At 43.4% G+C, this 24,055-nt stretch overlaps 1 protein-coding gene across 1 annotated transcript in view; it reads right to left on the bottom strand.

Annotated features, from left to right (window-relative positions):
• Nucleotides 1-24,055, bottom strand: part of LOC124545145 (protein takeout-like) — a 66,586-nt gene that overhangs the window by 16,980 nt on the left and 25,551 nt on the right. Inside the window, exons 3-4 of the mRNA XM_047123975.1 lie at nucleotides 12,016-12,169; nucleotides 1,621-1,757 (exon numbers count right to left, since the gene is read on the bottom strand). Of these exons, the coding sequence (XP_046979931.1) occupies nucleotides 1,621-1,757; nucleotides 12,016-12,169 (291 nt within the window). The remainder of the gene's footprint in view (nucleotides 1-1,620; nucleotides 1,758-12,015; nucleotides 12,170-24,055) is intronic.

The following is a 24,055-nucleotide window of genomic DNA, read 5'->3' as shown; positions in this document are numbered from 1 at the left end:
GTCAACTACCCTGGCCAGCAAGATCTCCGGATCTGTCCCCCATTGAGCATGTTTGGGACTGGATGAATCGTCGTCTCACGCGGTCTGCACGTCCAGCACGAACGCTGGTCCAACTGAGGCGCCAGGTGGAAATGGCATGGCAAGCCGTTCCACAGGACTACATCCAGCATCTCTACGATCGTCTCCATGGGAGAATAGCAGCCTGCATTGCTGCGAAAGGTGGATATACACTGTACTAGTGCCGACATTGTGCATGCTCTGTTGCCTGTGTCTATGTGCCTGTGGTTCTGTCGGTGTGATCATGTGATGTATCTGACCCCAGGAATGTGTCAATAAAGTTTCCCCTTCCTGGGACAATGAATTCACGGTGTTCTTATTTCAATTTCCAGGAGTGTATAATAAAATCCTGTCTGGTACAACATGAATAAATTATATTACTATACGTGACGTTGTTTTCGTAAAATTAGGAAAGCCGTGTAACATACACGGGAGGCATATTCTTTGATTGTGGGTGGTAAATGTTGCAGGAAATGTGTGTGTCACTCACTCTACAGGTCCGTTTTGGTTGTCTGAAGCAGTTGGCAGGACTGGTAACGAAATCAATTATTGTTCTTTTCTTGGTCTGAAGTGCATTGTGTAACGAAAATGCCTTCGATACTCCTAGTAAGAGCCGTGCAAAAACAGTTTCCGCCACCATTTTAACAGTCCTGTGCCTGAACAAGTTGCCTTCAAAGACACCTGTATCGTCCAAATCATCTCGCTACCTAGAGCGTCGACAATGTCTCTAAAGTTCAGCAAATCGGCAACTTCTTCATCAGATAAACCATGGCGCGCCAATCCTCTTACACAGAATACAAATGATGTGCTCTATGCGCAGGCGAAAGCAATTGCTCATAACGAAGGCAATACCGCGAAAACGAGAAGCACTTTCACGCCATCTGTCCGTGCAACTAATGAGTGACAGTACAGACATCGTATATCTATAGTCAGAGGCTCGAAAACATCACGCAAAGTATTTTACTCAACAAAATATACTGCCAAGTAGGACCTACGAGCTCTGCGCTTTTGGAAGGAGCGCTGTCCGTAGAATCTACGGGCCTGGCGCTCAGTGAGTTAAACTCATTTACAACCAGTCGAACCGCTATGTGATTCACAGGCTTATGCAGCTGTAAGATAAACAGTGTCCCTCTCTCCTGTAAAACTTAATTTGTTGTAAAAGGTCATAGTGACTGCAGCTCAGTATGTGCTGCGTGATTATGTATTACCACGTAAAGTCGTGTTTGGCAGACGCATTTCGCATGTTATGTACTGACCAAATGTAAACACACAAGGCCGTATCTCTACAGTGAGCCTCCTCATTAATCAGCATGGATGATTAATTGATGGTGGTGAGTTCCTGTGGGACGAAACTGCAAAGGTCATCGGTCCGTAGGCTTACACATTACTTAATTTAGCTTAAACTAAATTACGCTAAGGACAACACACACACCCCTGCCCGAGGGAGGAGGACTTGAACCTCCGACGGGGGGCGCCGGGCGGCGGTTAATTGATGAAGTTGGTTGTTGCCGTATAGAGTAATTACTTTATTCTGCGTGCGCAGCTGAGGAAACTGAAACTTACCGGTGGTGATGTTGCAGGCGCCCTTTCCCTTGATGGGCAGGACCAACACCTTGCCATCAACCTTGTATGTACCGATCATGTAGATGGGGTCATCAGCGCGCAAATGTGCCTTCAGGCGGAAGCTTCCAGGCACCATTCTGCAGCAAAAGGAAAATACCTCTAATGTACTCAGGGTACTAGATGATTAAGCCACATTCAAAGTTACACTCAAAGTTATCACGACAGGAGGATGAGAGGGGGAGGGGGGGGGAAGATAATTTTCTTATCGTTGCAAACTCGACAGGTTGTAGTGAGTAAATTAGTAAGGGCCTCTGTGCGATCATTAACAACGAACCCAGTCCCTGGAGAGAGGTTGGTGAAAAGGTGGAGGGGGCAAGGGCTGCAGTTCGGTGTTCGATACATAGCTTTGTTGTATACATGGAAGAAGCCTGGAGATACTGACAGGTTTCAGATAGATTATATAATGGTAAGACAGAGATTTAAGAACCAGGTTTTAAATTGTAAGACGTTTCCAGGGGCAGATGTTGACTCTGACCACAGTCTATTGGTTATGAACTGTAGATTAAAACTGAAGAAACTGCAAAGAGGTGGGAATTTAAGGAGATGGGACCTGGATAAACTGACTAAACCAGAGGCTCCACAGAGTTTCAAGGAGAGCATAAGGGAACAATTGACAGGAATGGGGGAAAGAAGTACAGTAGAAGAAGAATGGGTAGCTTTGAGGGATAAAGTAGTGAAGGCATCAGAGGATCAAGTAGGTAAAAAGACGACGGCTAGTACATATCCTTGGGTAACAGAAGAAATATTGAACTTAATTGATCAAAGGAGAAAATATAAAAATGCAGTAAATGAAGCAGGCAAAAAGGAATACAAACGTCTCAAAAATGAGATCGACAGGAAGTGCAAAATGGCTAAGCAGGGATGGCTAGAGGACAAATGTAAGGATGTAGAGGCTTGTCTCACCAGGGGTAAGACAGATACTGCCTACAGGAAAATTAAAGAGACCTTTGTAGAAAAGAGAACCACTTGTATGAATATCAAGAGCTCAGATGGAAACCCAGTTCTAAGCAAAGAAGGGAAAGCAGAAAGGTGGAAGGAGTATATTGAGGGTCTATACAAGGGCGATGTACTTGAGGACAATATTATGGAAATGGAAGAGGATGTAGATGAAGATGAAATGGAGATATGATACTGCGTGAAGAGTTTGACAGAGCACTGAGAGACCTGAGTCGAAACAAGGCCCCAGGAGTAGACAACATTCCATTAGAACTACTGACAGCCTTGGGAGAGCCAGTCCTGACAAAACTCTACCATCTGGTGAGCAAGATATATGAGACAGGCGAAATACCCTCAGACTTCAAGATGAAGATAATAATTCCAATCCCAAAGAAAGCAGGTGTTGCCAGTTGTGAAAATTACCGAACTATCAGTTTAATAAGTCGCGGCTGCAAAATACTAATGCGAATACTTTACAGACGAATGGAAAAACTAGTAGAAGCCGACCTTGTGGAAGATCAGTTTGGATTCCGTAGAAATATAGGAACACGTGAGACAAAATTGACCCTACGTCTTATCTTAGAAGCTAGATTAAGGAAAGGCAAACCTACGTTTCTAGCATTTGTAGACTTAGAGAAAGCTTTTGACAATGTTGACTGGAATACTCTCTTTCAAATTCTGAAGGTGGCAGGGGTAAAATACAGGGAGCGAAAGGCTATTTACAACTTGTACAGAAACCAGATGGCAGTTATAAGAGTCGAGGGAAATTTAAGTGAAGCAGTGATTGGGAAGGGAGTGAGACAGGATTGTAGCCTCTCCCCGATGTTATTCAATCTGTATATTGAGCAACCAGTGAAGGAAACAAAAGAAAAATTCGGAGTAGGTATTAAAGCCCACGGAGAAGAAATAAAAACTTTGAGGTTTGCCGATGACATTGTAATTCTGTCAGAGACAGCAAAGGACTTGGAAGAGCGGTTGAACAGAATGGATAGTGTCTTGAAAGGAGGATATAAGATGAACATCAACAAAAATAAAACGAGGATAATGGAATGTAGCCGAATTAAGTCGGGTGATGCTGAGGGAATTAGATTAGGAAATGAGACACTTAAAGTAGTAAAGGAGTTTTGCTATTTGGGGAGCAAAATAACTGATGATGGTAGAAGTAGAGAGGATATAAAATGTAGACTGGCAATGGGAAGGAAAGCGTTTCTGAAGAAGAGAAATTTGTTAACACCGAGTATAGATTTAAATGTCAGGAAGTCGTTTCTGAAAGTATTTGTATGGAGTGTAGCCATGTATGGAAGTGAAACATGGACGATAAATAGTTTGGACAAGAAGAGAATAGAAGCTTTTGAAATGTGGTGCTACAGAAGAATGCTGAAGATTAGATGGGTAGATCACATAACTAATGAGGAGGTATTGAATGGGATTGGTGAGAAGAGAAATTTGTGGCACAACTTGACTAGTAGAAGGGATCGGTTGGTAGGACATGTTCTGAGGCGTCAAGGGATCACCAATTTAGTATTGCAGGGCAGCGTGGAGGGTAAAAATCGTAGAGGGAGACCAAGAGATGAATACGCTAAGCAGATTCAGAAGGATTTAGGTTGCACTAGTTACTGAGAGATGAAGCAGCTTGCACAGGATAGAGTAGCATGGAGAGCTGCATCAAACCAGTCTCAGGACTGAAGGCCACAACAACAACAACAACAACAGCTTTGGCTACACTTGCTACTACCATTCAGTTTTCTGACTTCTTTCAAACAATTACTAAATTATTAGGCCAAAATCACACAAAACTAGTGTAATATTGAAAGATATGTGTACCTATAGGACTTTCTTCATTAAAGATCCATCTCAGTATATAAGGAAAGACCTTAAACGTTTCCATCCGAACACCATACCCTCCAGAATCCTTATGCTAAGTACGCAACATAGCCGTGAGTATTGAGGCAATCATCTCACCGACTCACCAGCCTCAAGATACCGGTTAGTAAAACACCGCATCCTGCTGGGTGAAGAAGAACACGACTGCCTGCTGCAGACTTCAAGGCATTTTTAAGGGACAAAATGTGTGGTAACCTCGTGGGTAGAGTTCAGGTCTATAGGGTGTGTGGTAGAATGTATCTCACTTGTGTTGGCGTAAGTTCTGCTTTACGACATTAGCGATGCGGGAACGTGTGCTATCATGGAGCAGCAGCACCCCTTGTCCCACAACATTCCGCAACGGTTATTTTCAACAGACCTGCTGCCCCATACACATTCTTCACCATCCGGTAGCCGTCTACCGGCGTTTGTTCTTGCACGGTCAAGGAAAGAATAACAGCATCTTGGTCCTGTTTGAACGCGTTTGGTAATATCGTCGCATAATTTAGATTTCCGTATTTACAGAACGCTCGTCGTGAAGACACAAATTCCACTCAAATCCCTTGCCTATGAGTCGGTGCGTATACACCATCCTCGGAGATGTGCTGCAGGATTCAGCAACGCGCTCCAAGGGAATCTTTTATTGCCCCTTATAGATTTACTTCAGGATCACCAATAAAATATAGTCGTTGATATATAGTGTTGGTTTGCATACTAATTCACTGATCAATAGATTTAATTCTGAATAATTGACTGACCTGAGCCAGTTGTGCAATTGGTGATTGAAATTCAAGATTAGAAGTATATTCAGCACCATGTGGTTCCCCCAGCTTGTCAATAGATAATTTAAATTTAAGAAGCAGAGGAAAATCGTCTATTAATAAAAGATAGTGGACGTTCAAAATACTAGTACTTTTGGACATATGAATCTATCATTAATCAAACATGCAATGTATACCTCGGTAGTGCCCTTTACGAAATGATTCTTCCCTTAATAAAAAAAATAAATGAATGGGTCCATACACATTCCACAAACGCAAACGATTAGGACGATCCCATGAAACATAGATTGGGTAACAGAGAAACAGTGACACTGAATTTCATTTCAAGTAGGCTGAAATATTTATTCTGCCCAGACAGCTAGAAAACGTGACACATGTACATGAAAATTTAATGGTTACCTGTACCTGCTTTTGATAAGCAAGTGGTTGAAAAATTATCCATATACCTTGCCTGATGGCTTTGTAAGTCAATGCATAGGCTTCAAATAGGAGTAATTTTGTGCTATGGGAAAAACACCCACGCCCTTAGTACCAGAAGTAGAGAAGAGGAGATGAATTGAGGGTTTACTGTGTGGCAGCATTTGTCAAGGAACCTTCGCTTTACTGCGTTTCTAGTTACAAATTAGACCTATTTGGCAGGGCACTGTTTCTTGTGAGCTCCAACCGCTAAAGATGCGTCTCTGAGAGCGAAGATCCTCTTCCCTTGCCTATGTTGCCAAAATCCTTCCTAACAACTCCGTCGGGAAAAAGTTGTTCTGCACTCTTCCTCTCTTTCTTCAGCCAATAAAGGAACTTCCTTTTGGCATTACTGTGCTCTCAGTGGCTCTGCGAAGAGTTCCAAAGGAACGAAAGTGAATGTCTCTTTCGTTTTTAAACAGGTTTTTTTTGGAAGAGCGGTCCATTCAGTGACATCACTCGGTTTTCAAAGACTGGGGGCCTTATTTTGCGTGCTCAGTAGTGATCTCCGGTGTCTCTCACGAAAATCCGTAGCTATATTCAACAGCTAATTGCGCATTCTGCTGGGATTGCTCCTGACTCCATCTCGTAAAATGATCTCGCAAGCGGTCGCCATGGGAAGCTCTTCCAGTTGTGGAATTCACATAACGATGCAACAGGATATCACATAAATCTCTGCCAGCCCTCGGTCAGTAAGTGGTCACCACCCCTCGTTGTCCCTTTTCACTAAAAGCGGAATGTGGCTCCTAGCTATCCTTTCGTGCTGTTCACTGCGCGCGTCATACAGTTCGCTTCAAAATATTTTTTTGTTTCCCTATAGCATACAAGTTTGTTTTTATGCTGCTGCAAGAAACAACCACTAGTACATTTAAGATGAAGGTGGGCCTGTGATTTGAATCTTGTGAATTTGCGTATGTTGTGAGTCCATTCCAAACTAAGGTCCCAAAGCAAGATCCTATTTTTATTCAAATAAGACAGCCTCAGTCGAACCACTACCTCTTTCAATCTTAATATTTTAATTTCGTTCCTTTAATTTCTTTCCCAAATTTCTCTTTGGTCTGTTTAGCTTTTTGCTTTGTATACAGACTGAAAGACATGGAGTGTAGCCTGTACCACGCTTTATTAACTAAGTGGTCGCATTATAAAATACACTGATGAGCCAAAATATTATGAGAACCTGCTAACAGCGTTGGTGTTCCACCTCTGAAAACCAATGGAGACGCGATTGTGTGCAGCGCGCATTCGGAAAGTCATGAGTGGGGTTCGAGGTGTACAGTCAAAGAAAAAAAAAACTACAGACTGCAAAGGAAGGAATTACCCGAATGGGACGGAAATCGGTAGGTGCGCTGAACATATACAAATAACATATGATTATAGCTTCGTAAAAAATTGGTTATTTATTTAAGAGAATGATTTTCAGAAACTCAGCAAGTCAATAACACATTGGTCCACCTCTGACACTTATGCAAGTAGTTATTCCGCTTATGTAATTCTGCAGGCTTTCGTGGCCCTTTTAACTGAAGTTAAAATCTTTTGGGTTGTTAGGCCGCGTCATATTTCTGCGAAAATGATCGACGTATCGACCCCTCTGTTGGGATCTTCCTCAGGATCCTATGGTGTCCACACTGCTACAACACTGGGATCCTGAGGAAAGTACCAGCACAGGGGTCGAAATGTCGCTCATTTTAGTAGAAATATGACGCGGCCTAATAACCGAGAAAATTTTAACTTCAGTTATTCGACTTGATATTAATTCATAGAGTGGTTGGATGTCATCCTAAGGGAGGTCTTGCGAAATTACGGAAACTGAGGCGTTAAATCATCAATATCCCGAATTTGCTGGAGGGCTCTGCCATAATCCTCCAAAAACTTTCTGTGGGGGAGAGGTTCTGTCACAATACTGCTCAAGGTAGAGTTTGACAAGCACAAGAACAAGCATCAGAAACTCCTCTCAACTGCGCCCTTAACCTTGCTGAAACATAAGACGAGGATTGCTTGTCATGTAGGGCAACAAAATGGGGGCGTGTAACATCATCGATTTACCGCTGTGCTGTAAGTGTGCTGAGGATGACGAACAAAGGGGTTCATCAGTGAAACGAAGTGGCACACTAGAACATCATTCCTGGTTCTCAGGTCGTATGACTGTCGACATTGAGTTTGGTATTCCACCGCTCTCCGATTCATTTCCGAACAAATATGGGCTGGTCGTCTGGACTCGGTTCTAAGCATCACCGACGACCATTCTATTCAAATGTATGAGATTGAGATCTATCTTCTTGTCGTGCTTACCAAACCCTACCTTGGGCAGCAAGGCAGTCAGATCTCTCCCCAATTGAGAAGGTTTGGAGCATTAAGGAGGAGGAGATTAGTGTTTAACGTCCCATCGACAACGAGGTCATTAGAGACGGAGCTCAAGCTCGGGCGAGGGAAGGATGGGGAAGGCAATCGGCCGTGCCCTTTCAAAGGAATCATCCCGGCATTTGCCTGAAGCGATTTAGGGAAATCACGGAAAACCTAATTCAGGATGGCCGGAGACGGGATTGAACCGTCTCCTCCCGAATGCGAGTCCAGGAGCATTAAGGGAGGGGCCCCTCAGCCGTATCGCGATTCTGACGAACTAAGTTGCCAACTGCCCATAATTTGGCACTATATCTCCCAGGAGGAGATTCAACGACTCTATGAATTAATGTCAAGCCGAATAACTGCTCGTATAAGATCCACAGCTCGACAGAAACGTTACTGTCTTGCTCAGTTTGTGAAGCTCTTTCTCTTCAATAAAGGGTCCAATTTTTGTGAAACTCTAATCATTTGTTTGTCAGTATGTGTACATCACAGCAACCGATTTCCGTCCAATTTAGATAACTGCTTCATGGTGCACTGTTTTGATTTTTCTTTTTGTCCTACAGTGAGGGACACCAGAAGTCTGCCCTCAGGACATACAGTTACCGTAAACTGCTGGCCGGTGCGTCGTGGGATTTAATTTGGTAACCGATAGTCCTCAGATGTGCTCTATCTAGTTCAGCTGAGGCTTATTTCCTGGCTATGATATCAATGTGTGTTCATTATCATGCTCCTTAAATCACTGTTGTGCGATTCTGGGATTCTTCCACGGACAGTTATCTTTCTGGGAGATGCCATCGCCCTCGGGGATGACATCAATATGAAGAAGTGATCCACGTGGTCCGCAGACATTTTCGCGTAGTCCACAGGTGTTGTGATGTGTTAGATTACTACCATAGGCCCAATGTAAACCCATACTGATGTTCCCCAGGGCCACTATCCACGGTACGGTACATGCTTCAAGGATCCGCTCACCTGAATAACGGCGTACCTTGAGTAAAATATCGACCTTGTACTAGAAAGAAACGTTATTCATCCGACCAGGTGGCAAGTTTCCACTGATTCACGCTATAAGCTTGATGATACCCTTGGCACCACAGCAATAACTGACGATGTCGTTGGATGAATATGGGAGCATAGCATTGTAATCGGTAGTCATATCAGATAGATTATATACTGGTAAGACAGAGATTTAGGAACCAGGTTTTAAATTGTAAGACATTTCCAGGGGCAGATGCGGACTCTGACCACAATCTATTAGTTATGACCTGTAGATTAAATCTGAAGAAACTGCAAAAAGGTGGGAATTTAAGGAGATGGGACCTGGATAAACTGAAAGAACCAGAGGTTGTACAGAGTTTCAGGGAGAGCATAAGGGAACAATTGACAGGAATGGGGGAAAGAAATACAGTAGAAGAAGAATGGGTAGCTTTGAGGGATGAAGTAGTGAAGGCAGCAGAGGATCAAGTAGGTAAAAAGAAGAGGGCTATTAGAAATCCTTGGGTAACAGAAGAAATATTGAATTTAATTGATGAAAGGAGAAAATATAAAAATGCAGTAAATGAAGCAGGCAAAAAGGAATACAAACGTCTCAAAAATGAGATCGACAGGAAGTGCAAAATGGCTAAGCAGGAATGGCCAGAGGACAAATGTAAGCATGTCGAGGCTTATGTCACTAGGGGTAGGATAGACACTGCCTACAGGAAAATTAAAGAGACCTTTGGAGATAAGAGAACCACTTGTATGAACATCAAGAGCTCTGATGGAAACCCAGTTCTAAGCAAAGAAGGGAAAGCAGAAAGATGGAAGGAGTATATAGAGGGTCTATACAAGCGCGATGTACTTGAGGACAATATTATGGAAATGGAAGAGGATGTAGATGAAGATGAAATGGGAGATAAGATACTGCGTGAAGAGTTTGACAGAGCACTGAAAGACCTGAGTCGAAACAAGGCCCCGGGAGTAGACAACATTCCATTAGAACTACTGATGGCCTTGGAAGAGCCAGTCATGACAAAACTCTACCATCTGGTGAGCAAGATGTATGAAACAGGCGAAATACCCTCAGACTTCAGGAAGAATATAGTAATTCCAATCCCAAAGAAAGCAGGTGTTGACAGATGTGAGAATTACCGAACAATTAGTTTAATAAGCCACAGCTGCAAAATACTAACACGAATTCTTTACAGACGAATGGAAAAACTGATAGAAGCCGACCTCGGGGAAGATCAGTTTGGATTCCGTAGAAATACTGGAACACGTGAGGCAATACTGACCTTACGACTTATCGTAGAAGAAAGATTAAGGAAAGGCAAACCTACGTTTCTAGCATTTGTAGACTTAGAGAAAGCTTTTGACAATGTTGACTGGAATACTCTCTTTCAAATTCTAAAGGTGGCAGGGGTAAAATACAGGGAGCGAAAGGCTATTTACAATTTGTACAGAAACCAGATGGCAGTTATAAGAGTCGAGGGACATGAAAGGGAAGCAGTGGTTGGGAAAGGAGTGAGACAGGGTTGTAGCCTCTCCCCGTTGTTATTCAATCTGTATATTGAGCAAGCAGTAAAGGAAACAAAAGAAAAATTCGGAGTAGGTATTAAAATCCATGGAGAAGAAATAAAAACTTTGAGGTTCGCCGATGACACTGTAATTCTGTCAGAGACAGCAAAGGACTTGGAAGAGCGGTTGAACGGAATGGATGGTGTCTTGAAGGGAGGATATAAGATGAACATCAACAAAGGAAAAACGAGGATAATGGAATGTAGTCGAATTAAGTCGGGTGATGTTGAGGGTATTAGATTAGGAAATGAGACACTTAAAGTAGTAAAGGAGTTTAGCTATTTGGGGAGCAAAATAACTGATGATGGTAGAAGCAGAGAGGATATAAAATGTAGACTGGCAATGGCAAGGAAAGCGTTTCTGGAGAAGAGAAATTTGTTAAGATCGAGTATAGATTTAAGTGTGAGGAAGTCATTTCTGAAAGTATTTGTATGGAGTGTAGCCATGTATGGAAGTGAAACATGGACGATAAATAGTTTGGACAAGATGAGAATAGAAGCTTTCGAAATGTGGTGCTACAGAAGAATGCTGAAGATTAGATGGGTAGATCACATAACTAATGAGGAGGTACTGAATTGGATTGGGGAGAAGAGGAGTTTGTGGCACAACTTGATCAGAAGAAGGGATCGGTTGGTAGGACATGTTCTGAGGCATCAAGGGATCACCAATTTAGTATTGGAGGGCAGCGTGGAGGGTAAAAATCGTAGGGGTAGACCAAGAGATGAATACACTAAGCAGATTCAGAAGGATGTAGGTTGCAGTAGGTACTGGGAGATGAAGAAGCTTGCACAGGATAGAATAGCATGGAGAGCTGCATCAAACCAGTATCACGACTGAAGACCACAACAACAACAACATCAGCCACACGCCGTTGCCTATTCTACATTATAGAGAACTTGTCTGCCTACAACCTCTAGACTAAGTGATGAGGCGTGTACGTTAGACACTTTCTCAACTGCTGATGTCTTCACTAACTTTTCACCGTTTTACGCTGATGCTCTCGACAGTAGCCCGCTAACATCCGACCAGCTTCGCCGTTTCCGAGGTCCTCGTTCCAGTCTCCGGGCCGTAACAAGCTGCTCTGCGCCAAGATCCTTTATATTAGTAGAATTCCTCAATTGCGGCCTTTATCGCCCTTAGAATGATTTCAATTTATCTGCGCTCAGTTCATATACTTCTCTTACGGCGCCAAGCGCCCCACCCGTACCATGCGAAACTTAATCTCGCTAGTGGCCGTGATCGAAATTTTTTGGCTTACCAGTGCATGTAGTCTACACTACTGTTAATTAAATTCTTCCTAGTGAAGCTCAGTAACGAAAGTAATATCATGATTCGTTTCCAGACGTATAGGTACTCTATCCCTTACACGTTAGTGCTTCAGTCAGAGAGAGGTACTTACTCAACGGATTCCACGGAGCCGCGCGACATCTCGTAGACGAGCAAGTTGTCGAACTCGAGGTCTGCCGCTACTGGTCTCTGCTTGTTCTCGTGCTCGATCTTGATGCTAGCGAATGGCATCGGATCTATTGACGGCACACCAAGACTGGGAATACCTGTGCAAAACCCAATAATTACAGTATGGCAATTGAGAACACAGCGTCTACACGAATAATCAAGCGATTAAAAACTGATAATGCGTAGCATATCTCCTGGAATATTGTGAGAAACTAGATCCTAAACCAACTTTCAGTAATTTTAAAATTTTAAAACCTACGTTAATAACATTAATGATAGTAATATTCTAACAATGATTCATTCTCATCATACATTGCAGTTACGGTACAAAGCGTATAGATAACACAAACTCAAATAAGGCTACACTTTTATAGCAACACTTCCGAAATCTAAAATATATTAATACAGTAGTTCCTAGGTGTTCCTCAGTATATCATATCAGGACCACTACTGTTACATCAAAACCTTTCCCAGTATCTCAGCTTTAGGGACAAAATTCTCCTTCCTAATCACAAGATATATCATAGCTCGGAGAAAGCAACTGCACGCAATGCAGAGAAAGCAGTTGGTCTGTATCCAGCCAAGTTACACTGAGAAATAGAAAATCAATGCCACAAATTTCAGTTTGAAGAGAGGAAATGACATTGTTAAATTCAATGTGGATTATACTTCCGTATACTGCGTAATTAACACAAAATACTAGCAATGAGTATCGACTGGTTAAAATGGTCTAAACATGAAATGATATCTGGGAAAATAATGTCATCGACATGTAATGCCCGTAGAGTCCACTCATCGGTGTGGGAGTTACATTACTTCGGCCAGTACCTCGTCTCCTACATTCCTAATTTTACAGAAACTCTCCTGCGAAGTTTGGAAGGTAGGAGACGAGGTACTGGCAGAAATAAAGCTGTGAGGACGGGGCGGGAGTAATGCTTGGGTAGCTCAGATGGTAAAGCACTTGCCCGCGAAAGGAAAAGGTGACGAGTTCGAGTCTCGGTCCGGCACACAAATTTAATCTGCCAGGAAGTTTCACCAAGCACATTGGCAAGAGTGCAGCATAAATATAGCTCAATTCTAGGAAGATATGGTTGTAGTAAGAGAAGGGTGGCATGACGACTGAGAGTTGGACAGGGACTGAGAGAGAGCGAAGGCCAAGTGTCTGCAGCAAAAAGTTGGTGATGCTCGTGGGACATTAGCGCCACAGCACCACCTGAGCTTAAACTACCTCTAAAATTCTGGAGATATAAATATGATAGGGGTGACTGGATAAATGGCTAGTGAAATGTATAAGTCCCGAACGATAGCCGTGAACGTGCTTCCGAGAGTCCACGACGTTGAAGAGCTAGAAAATTGACGCTAGCGTCACGCATGTAGAGTGATGGGGCAGATGGTATTTGGGCGCCTGGTTAGGACGAAGTTGCCTCCCATGCACAATGCATCTGACCATCCAGGAAGAGAGGCTTAACCACCTCAGAGAAGAAACTGGAATATTGTCGGTGGTGACCTGAACCAGATGGCCGATATGTGCTGATGGTCCGGACGCTACCAAATGTGAGAGCCATACCTTGCACATCTGGGAGACAGGCAACTGTATCAGAGACGATACAATCACATAAGAGGATCACTATCCTACTAACAGTAGGAAAGCATGGTAGACATGCACCGTAAAGTCTAGGCGACCACAAAAGCTGCAACATGCAACTCCTGAAAGAGGGAACTGTCAACGTCTGCAGCATGTGCCATTTCATGGAGGAACACTGGTTTATGGCGCATGTGAATGGCATTGACAATGACCGTGACAATGCAATACGTTTCGAAAGCTGCCATCACCACAGAGGTAGCACAGGGATCTCCCAGCTAGGCTCCCATGGAAGGGTACATCACTGTGATGCAGAGGGAGATGACACCTGCAAGGGGGTTCCATCGTCCTGTATAACTCCAGAACGTCCATCCTCAACATTAACGTCATCCGCCTAGACAGACATCGCATCAGAGCCGTTCAGTGGTGCCCTCACAGGTAGCGTTCGACACAGAAGGGCGGTAAACGCAACAGTCCGAGTTGGGGAAACATTGCTGTCTATAGATGGACTCTGAGTTTAAACGTTGGCAAGGAGAGACGTCGCATCGCCCGGTGATAGTGTGTCGGAGGACAGCGTATCATCAGTGGGAGGATCATCCACAAATCCGACGGAGGCACTCATAAGAAGGAGTACAACGCTCTCTCTTCCGTTTCCTGGGCGACTGTTGCTTCCTAACACGTGAAACGTCCCCTTTGAACAATTATACACGACTGTGCTTAAACTGACACACAATATTTTTAGCGCAACGCAATCTGACTTTCAAAAATCCCTACAAAAGAATGGCCCTGACTAACATTAAACTATACCTTTCACAAATCACTAAATCACTTATCTCACAATAATCTTCGTTTCTCCCACTACTGCAATACAGCAAGCGCCACTACTGCCAGCTAAATAAAAGATTCAAACTACTGAAGGCACTAACTACTGATAGGGATAGTTAGCAAATGAAAGGTATTAATAGAGAACAAACAATGTATTTACCTTGATATCATCATGTATAAATATAGCAGTTCATGACAAATTACAAATCTGCGCCATCTCTCTCCCCACATCCACCACTGCTGGCGGCTCACCTCCAACTGCGCAATGCTACGCGCTGTTCACAGCCAGCTGCCTAACACTACAATGGCGAGTATTACAACAATGCAAAGTAGCCACAGACTGCACACAGCACAGCCAGTGATTTTCATACAGAGGTGGCGTTACCAATAAAAAAAACCTAAACAGCCTACTTACACACGCTGTTCCATGTCGGATGGTGGTTAGCTGTCGTCTGACATGCTGCCAGGCATCATAAAGCTGGAGGTGAGTACAGCTCCATGATCCACAACCATAGGGTCGTGACAGATGTCCTGCCATTGATAACGGCCACCGTTTGCTGGTACCTATGGTCGCAGCAGTGTAGCAGGGACAGGATAAACGTCCATCGCTTCATCGAGAGCAGTCGACTCTGGTGTTGACTGGTTCAGCGTGGGTGCAGCAGGCAGCCCCGCCATGCATGCACAAGATAAGGTTAAAACAGTGGGCGTCATAGGGAGGGCGACATCTCCCATTGGCATCTGAACCAGTCTGCGGTGGAGACATCCTGAAAGGACATGACCTTCCTGGCCACAACCTGAACAAGTGCGCAGCTGACCATCCTATGGAATACCATCCCCACAGATGGTAGTAAACAAGTAAGAACACCCGTCTTTCCTCAGATCAAGTTTCATCTGACAAACACCATTGAAGAGATAGTAGGTTTTGAAAGCCTTCCACGTTTCAACAACTTGACGACCTTGTCGTAAAGTTCAAAGACATCTGCCACAACTTCCGATGGTACCTCAAACGGGAGCTCGAAAACCTTCAACTTTCTGAAGCTAAAACCATCATGATCAACCACGACAGTCCCTAAATGGCCATCAGTATTGGAACCTGAGAGCGTGAGCTTGGTGCCCCACAACGTTGATACTCAGCTCTTCATTTGCCATTTTGGTATATACAGTGCTACTAATGATTGAGAAAGGTATCCTGAGAACATCATGTGGTGGTAGACATATTTCGTCCTGTGTAAAACGTTCGACTTCATAAGTGTTTGCCCTTGCATGACTCGCTGGAAACAAAAATTTACGACAGCGAAACGCCATGACGGTCGATGAATACAGACAAGAAGATAAACCGCTATACGGAAGTAAACAAAGGGACACTTGCTCGTAGGCAGAAAAAGACGTGCTCACCGCGTTACTACCGAAGGCAGACTGGTCCGAACAAAGTGGTGAGAACGCACATTTACTATCCTACACATGTCTGTAAGAACAGACATAGCTTATGTCACTGCAGGAATTTGCGAAAAATTTTGCATCAATTTTTCTGACGCAAAAATCATTGTTCTCGCGACAGAGCAAGCAGCTATAATTACCTTAATTAATCTGCAAAATTGTATTTACAGCGCTTCGCACGTGGAAACTTGTTCTACGAGTGACAGTATCAACAGCTCTTGAAAAAATAAAAATTACTAAAGGTCTTTAGTTCACAAGTACATTCTGGGGCTTATCAAACGGCATCCGCCACGTAACATCTCGCCTGTAATAACTCACTGAATTTTAACACCCCGCACTATTTCCACCTATCTCTGCTCCATTCAGTGACTGTGAATCGTACCAGTTCCTAGGGAAACTGTACATATTAATTTCACAGTCATCAGGCTGGAAAACGCCATATTATGTGAGCTGTAACATGGTTACAGTTATCTGCCGACCTCTGTGCATAAACAGGATATTCCACTTCGATGACCGGTTGCTGCATAATACAATAAACCTACATTTGCGTAGTGTTTCAACTAAATTTTGATTATTCCTTAGATAAAATTTTTATAGTATAAGGGCGGTTTAAAATGTTTCCGTTCGAGGATACCTATGTAGAGGCAAAGGATTAGTGTATAATTCGTGTCTTTCCGACGTGCAAGAGGCAAATGTGGAAACGTGAAGTACCGCGACCTTGTTATCGAATACGCCCAAACGCAACCAATGCGCTGTTATTCTTTTCTTGGCAGTGAATGAATAATGTGTATGAGACAGCATATCTGTCGAAAACCACGGTAGTGGAATGGTGTGCGATAAAGGGTGCTGCTACTTCATGACAACGCACTTCCCCATATCGCACATATCGTAACGCACAAGTTACGCTAATTCAACTGGGAGACATTCAAGCACCCGCCCTATACTCCTTATCTCTCCCCCATGCGATTATCACACTTTCGGTCCCTTAAAAAAGGCCTTGAAGGGTTGACGATTCCTGTCAGACGAGGATGTTCGGCAGGCAGTTTTACGGATCACTTGAGGCAGCAAGACACTGTGGTTTTCTTTTCCTTTCATTTTTTTTTTTCAAAGCGCTATCTCCAGACTGGTATGTTGCTGGGATGATTGCTTCAGTGCTCACAGCGATTTTGCCAGATTAGCATACGGATTCTGGCCTGTATGGGCTTTGAATGGAAGCCTTTGATCGCCGTTTAAATCTTATTTTAGATCTTAACTCCCTGAGCCATCTGACATAACACACTCTATACGGTTACATGTATGGCTGTCAGTGAATGGAATTTAAACCTGCAGTTACCTGTTTCGTATATACGCGAAGTAATACATTAAATGATGGAAATGGATATACACTGTTCATAATGACATGGCACTTATTAGGTTACCTTATCAAGTTATTCCTTCAGAAACGAGGTCCACATGTGTTATTCGATCAGTATAATTACATCATATGTCAAAGGGGTACTGCTGTTCCAGAATACGGTTTGTGACAAACAACCATAATACAGGCTGTCTAATGTAAGTATTTATTTGATGCTGTCTTAATGTTTTCGAAGTAATACGAGGGTTATTCCAAAAGTAAGGTCCGATCGGTCGCGAAATGGAAACGACTATGAAAATCCGATAAAGCTTTGCACAGATGTGTTGGGTAGTGTCTCTAGTATAACCCCAGTTAGCATCACGTCGCTCTTCTCATTTCTGAGCTCGCAGTGAGTGCGTAAAGATGTCTAGAAAATAGTGTCTGCCGCCAAGTACGAGGGCCTGGTGAGAAATTTCGCCTGAAGCTATGCAGCTAACATTACATAACTGTCGTGCTGTTTCTTCTTCAAGACAATTCTCAGCCGCATTCTGCAGGGGCAATGAAGATGCTCATGCATCGTTTTCAAATGGAAATGTGAGATTACCCACAATACAGTCCCCTGAGTTTCATCTCTGGTCACATGAACCGCTGTCTTTGAAGACAATATTTTGACACAGACAACGAGGTGTAGGCCAGCGTGGAGAATTGGCGGAAAGCACTGGCGACTGCCTTCTATGATGAGGCTATTGAAACGTTGGTACAACGCTATGACAAAAGTCTAAGTCAGAACGGCGACTACGTAGAGAAGTAGCTGAAAGGTGTAGCTAATTGTTACAAGTAAAACATTTCTGATGTTCACTGTGGTTTCAATTTGGCAATCAATCGGACCTTACTTTTGGAATAACCCTCGTACATTATTTACTATACTAAAATTCATGTCAGGATAATTTCGACAGTGGAAAGACGATTTCGCAAGGGATTGCATCAACATGGTACTTTCTCAAGCACCTTTCTCAAGCACTTTTTTTAATTACTCGCTCTCATCCTCATTGACTGTGTGAAAACCAGCACTTCGATTTAGCTCAGGTTCCCCGTAGATGGAGAATCGTCGACTTTCGGACATCAGTAACACCTTGCAGGTGACTTACTTGGGGACTAAGAATGTAAGCTACCAGTTATTATGAGAGGTTAATTAAGTTCTTTTGACTGCTACACTACGCTTAAAGGTGACCCATAGGATACGTTGCTTTTCAATTTAATCAACAAGTCCCTGTTGGAACGTACTAACAATCGTTCAGGCACTCCTTGGTCCCGAAACCATTGGAGAGTCGCTATGTGAACATCCTCTTCGTTGGAAAATGCTTTATGCCCCCTCCGCCCCCCTCCCCCGCCCCCCTCCCCCCTACCACCCCCGGTCACCATATGTACTTTAAGCTTTCGGAAAAGAAGCTAATCGAATAGTGTAAGTTCTGGACTTCTCGATCAGCGTTAGCGACGCGTGTGCGGCAATGGTCAAATTATTGGCACTATTTCACTACGGCTGAATGCGTCAAAGGATTTCGTCCGTACGCTCCTAGAATTTCACAGTCGATCTGTGTGAAATTTAGCCGTTCTGGGCACAAACATGGTACCGTCTTGCGAACTCTGAAATACGTTCCTAGTTGCCACACCATGTCACTCACACAGTGTGATGCAACTGTTATCCGTACCACGGCAGAACTATATCTGCAGGGAATTTGGAACATAAACGCTATCCTTGCGCGATGGTTTGAGTGTGGGATGACATGTGTAACTTGTTTTCTGAAGTCCCTACCTAGATACCAACCACTCTCAGCCAGCAGAGACGGAATTAAAGAACACTCACTTTTCCAAACGTGCGTAAGCAGCATAGTAGGATGAACGCATGATAAAATATATAGGTTAAGTGGGATTATGAAGTGTGCGAAACGTATGGCTGCCATCTATTGCATCGATAACGGTCCTCCATGAACGGACAACTGCGTTCTACGAGTAGGAAAGAAGTGTCGATATCAGTATCGTCGTAAGTAACGTGCAAACTGCTCCCTCTAGCACTTTGTTTCGGAGCGCTCCGAATGCAAATAATAGCCCGTTAATCACGTATAACATTATTTGCATTCGAAGCGCTCCGAAACGAAGTGTGGCGAAAACCTGTAGTCAATGAATGATCGAGGAATGTCTCTTACAGCCTTAGTTTACGCATACGTGTCACCAGCTATACTGCATGTATCCAGTAATCAGCCACATTGATTGCTTTGCCAGTTTCTATGATAAGGCCTGATGTTGATGATCTTGAATTGCGCCACACTCTCAGCAGTCGTTCTCTTTATATCCCCGTTTTCTCAGATTGGTATTTCATGGTGTGACGTCTGCTCTCAAGGGTTTAAGCAGCTTCCATGTCGGAAACGGTACCTGATTTTCAGCAACCAGTTGTTCATTAGACTTTGTTACAGTTTTCCATAAATTTTCTCGACATATATCAGGCGATTCATCTAAAGCGTTAGTCACCTGCATAAAACTCAGCCGTTAAATCAATCAACTGTGCTGTATTTGGTAGCATTATGAAGGGTGTTGGCGATTATCAGGCTGTTGCCTCATTTCAGACTCAGCAGCAGCTTGCCTTCTGATCATGAGTGGAGCTACGCCGACAGTGGGGTAAATTTGTTGAACTGGCGTTGGTTTTAGGCACCCAGACCCAGAGCGCACTGTCTCATTAACTGCCAAGTCAGCATATTTGGCGCTTGTAGAGATGCACCAGACAGATGCTACATACTCTAGTTCAGAGAATTTGAGGTTCGTCTTGCAATTTCGTGCTGTCGAGTTTCTAAAAGATATTTTCCGCTAACGTTTTGACAGTGGTTCCGAAATCTCAAAGTCCTATACTGTCGGATACCCAAATATTTCTTCGACATCATCGTTCAACTCCTGACCCTACCACATCACTCTGATGTGCCTATGTGCAGCTTTATTTTAAAGGTGGAAAGCATACATCTAAGTTTTTCAGAGATTTGACTAGAAGAAATGTTCTCTGTAGAAGACAGTTCGCATCAGTTTTTCTCTCATTTTCCTTGTGTGGTCACGGCAGTACCACCGGCAAATATATAAATTATCTCGTCTCAGTCGGTGATAGTACACCGCCTTCTCCAGCGGCTATTCCTCCCCAGCAGCGTCACGTAAAAGCGTCTATTTTCAAGGAGACGTTTCGGTAATTTTGTCGTTCGGATGTCTTTAGTCATGTTATAAATCTTAACGAGCAGCATTACCATAGGGAGTGGAGACATCTACAAAAGTGATTCCTGTCACTTGCTTCCGTTCTAAACCGTCCTCTACGCGTTGGCTGACACCGAGTATTTGGCCATAAAACTATTTACCAAGCATAAATACTGTTTTTTCTGGTATGTCTTTGGACTCCATTGTGCCAAAAATTATTTCAAGAACCATTATATCAAGTTCCTTGTGGAAACGACGTAAGTGGCATAAGTCTGAAGTTTTGTGGCTCTATAGATTTTTTCACTGGTTTTAGCTGGTCTTCTACCTTGGCTTTCCTCCAGAGTTTTGGAATGAGTGTGGTAGTGATACAAAATTCATTAATGGTGCAATTTATTTTAGGTCTAAGGTCCCTAAACGCTTCATTTGTTTTGTGTTGATATTATCCGCGTCAGAAACTATGTGTTCCTTCAGTTGGTGGATCGATCATCTTAACTCTTCGGTACTGATTGGTGTGGTTAGGGCGTCCACTTCATTAGCCACACCACGCTGATTTTCAATCACTTCTACATATACATCTACATAGATACACCGCAAGCCAACGTACGGTGCGTGGCGGAGGGTACCCTGTACCAACACTCCTTTCCTGTTCCACTCGCAAATAGAACTAAGGGAAAAAACACTATCTGCACGACTTCATATGACTCCTAATTTCCCGTATCTTAGTTTCGTGGTCCTTACGCACAAGTTGGCGGCAGTAGAATCGATTGGCAGCCAGCTTCAAATGCCGGTTCTCTAAATTTTGTCAGTAATGTTTCTTGAAAAAACGTCGCCTTCCATCCAGGGATTCCCATTTAAGTTCCAGAAGCATCTCTGTAACACTTACGTATTGTTCGAACCTACCGGTAACAAATCAAGCAGCTCTCCTCTGAACTGCTGCGATCTCTTCCTTCAGTCCGACCTGGTACAGAATCCACTCGAGCAGTACTCAAGAATAAGTCTCCCCAGCATAGATGCAGTTTCGTTTACAGATGTACCACTCTCTCCCAATGTTCTTCCAATAAACCGAAGTCGACCATTCACCTCCCCTACCACAGTTCTCACATACTCGTTTCATTTCATATCTCTTTGCAACGTTATATCCAAATATTTAAACGGTTTGACTGCATCAAGCAGGACATAGTAATACCGTACCTGATCATTACAAGTTTGATCTTCCAACTTATCCGCACTAACAACAATTTTCGACGTTTAGGGCTAGCTGCCATTCATCACACCAACTGAAAATTTTATCTAAGTCGACTTATATGTTCTTACAGTCATTCAACTTCGAATCCTTACCATACGCTACAGCATCATCAGCAAGCAATCGCAGTTTACTGTCCACCCTGTCAGCCAAATCATTTATGTGTATAGAGAACAGTAGCGACCTAATCACACTACCCTGGGGCAGCCCTGACGATACCCTTGTCGTCGTCTAGGACGACATATTGGGTTCTATTATTTAAGAAGTCTTCGATATTTAAGAAGTCTTCGAGCCATTCACATATCTGTGAACTTATTCCATATGCTCGTACCTTCGTTAACAGCTTGTAATGGGACACCGTGTCAAATGCATTCCGGAAATTTACGAATATGAAATCTTGGAATCGGCCTGTTACCCTTCATCCATAGGTCTCAGTAGATCACGTGAGAGAAGGGCAAGCTGAGTTTTGCACTAGCGATGCTTTCTAACACCATGTTCATTCGTGCACATAAACTTCTTAGTCTTAAGAAAGTGTTGTGTCTAGACAAGACAGCCTAGACACAATGAGAGGAAGCCGAAAGGCACGCGCTATAAGCTTACGCAGATGGGCGTGAGGTCTGAAACAGGATACGTAATGAATGCTATAAAGAAAAGTACGTAGCTGCTGGAATACTTTAATCCATCATTTGTATACATCGTTCTTGATGATACAAGTGAGACTCTTTAGATACAAGCTATGTAAGGCTAATGGCGCCTTGCTAGGTCGTAGCCATTGACTTAGCTGAAGGTTATTCTAACTATCTGCTCTGCAAATGAGCGAGGCTTCGTCAGTGTGCATCGCTAGCTACGTCGTTCGTACAACTGAGGCGAGTGCTAGTCAGTCTCTCTAGACCTGCCGTGTGGTGGCGCTCGGTCTGCTATCACTGAAAGTGGCGACACGCGGGTCCGACATGTACTAATGGACCGCGGCCGATTTAAAGCTGCCACCTAGCAAGTGTGGTGTCTGGCGGTGACACCACAGAAAGTTTATTTTATTCAATATGAGAAACAGCAAACAGAAGTTAGGAATATTGGACTGTAACTTTGCGGGTCCGTTCTTTTACCTTTCTTATGTACTGGAGTCACCTGCGCGTATTTCCAGTCGCTTGGGACTTTGACTTGGGCGGGAGATTCATTATAAATGCAAGCCAGATAAGGGGCCAAAGCCGGTAGAGTACTCTTTGTAAAACAGAACTGGGGTGGCATCCACACCTGGTAATTTATTTGCTTTCAAATCTTTTAGTTGCTTCTGTACGTAAGGTATGCTTATTATCGTACTGCATCGTCCATATTGAAGCCCGTCAGATGGTCAAATGACGGTATGTTTGTACTGTTATCATGTATGAACGATTTCTTAAACGTGAAATTGTAAAGTTCAGCTTTCGTTTGCTATCTTCAACTGCCACACCAGACTGTCTAACAAGGGACTGAATGGAATCCTTAGATCCGATTAGCGATTTTACATACTACCAGCATTTTTTCGGGTTCCCTGCCAGATCTTTTGCTAAGGTGTGACGGTGGTAGCTATTGTATGCTACGCGCGTAGATCCTTTCTCAGAAGCACGTGTCTCTACTAACCCTCGTTTGCCGTCACTTATGCGTTCACTTTCTAAGGCCGCAACGGCCTCTGCTGCCTCAGCATCCACCCAATTTCGTTATTAAACCATTGTGGGAATTTTCCACTTAATAGGCACATAACTCTCCAGACCGTGATTTACAGTCTGCTTAAACTTTGCCCACAATTCTTCTCCATCAGTCTTACAGGAACTAAGTGATGACAGTTGACTGTGTGAGTGAGATCTTAGTAACTGATTATCTGCTCTGTCTAGTAGAAATACTCTCCTAGCCTTCTTGACTGATTTATTAACTTTCGTGGCCACAATACCTATAATGACATCATGATCGCTGGTCCCAATCTCAATACTGACAATGTTGATAAGTTCCAGCCTATTTGTAGCTACAAGGTCTAAGATATTTCCACTGCGTGTGGGCCGCCGAACTAGTTGGGCAAGACAATTTTCAGAAAACGTGTTCAAATGTACTTCGTATGACAGTCTGTCCGTACCCACCGTAGTGAATCCATAGGCATCCCAGTCTATACTCGGAAAACTACAGTCGGCTCCCACCAGTATTGCATGATCTGGGTATTTACTCGCTACTGACCGTAGACTTCCCTCGAATGACTCTAGGGCTGTCACAGCGGAATTTAGTGGCTGTTAAAAACATCCAACATTTAAAAGACATCATATTTACGCCAGTGGCTGTAACACTTTCTTTATTTTACGATTGCAATTTTG

This window comes from Schistocerca americana, chromosome 8 (assembly GCF_021461395.2).
Source record: "Schistocerca americana isolate TAMUIC-IGC-003095 chromosome 8, iqSchAmer2.1, whole genome shotgun sequence".
NCBI lineage: Eukaryota > Metazoa > Arthropoda > Insecta > Orthoptera > Acrididae > Schistocerca > Schistocerca americana.
Note: the sequence above shows the minus strand (reverse complement) of the source record. Positions and strands in the feature narration are given on the sequence as shown.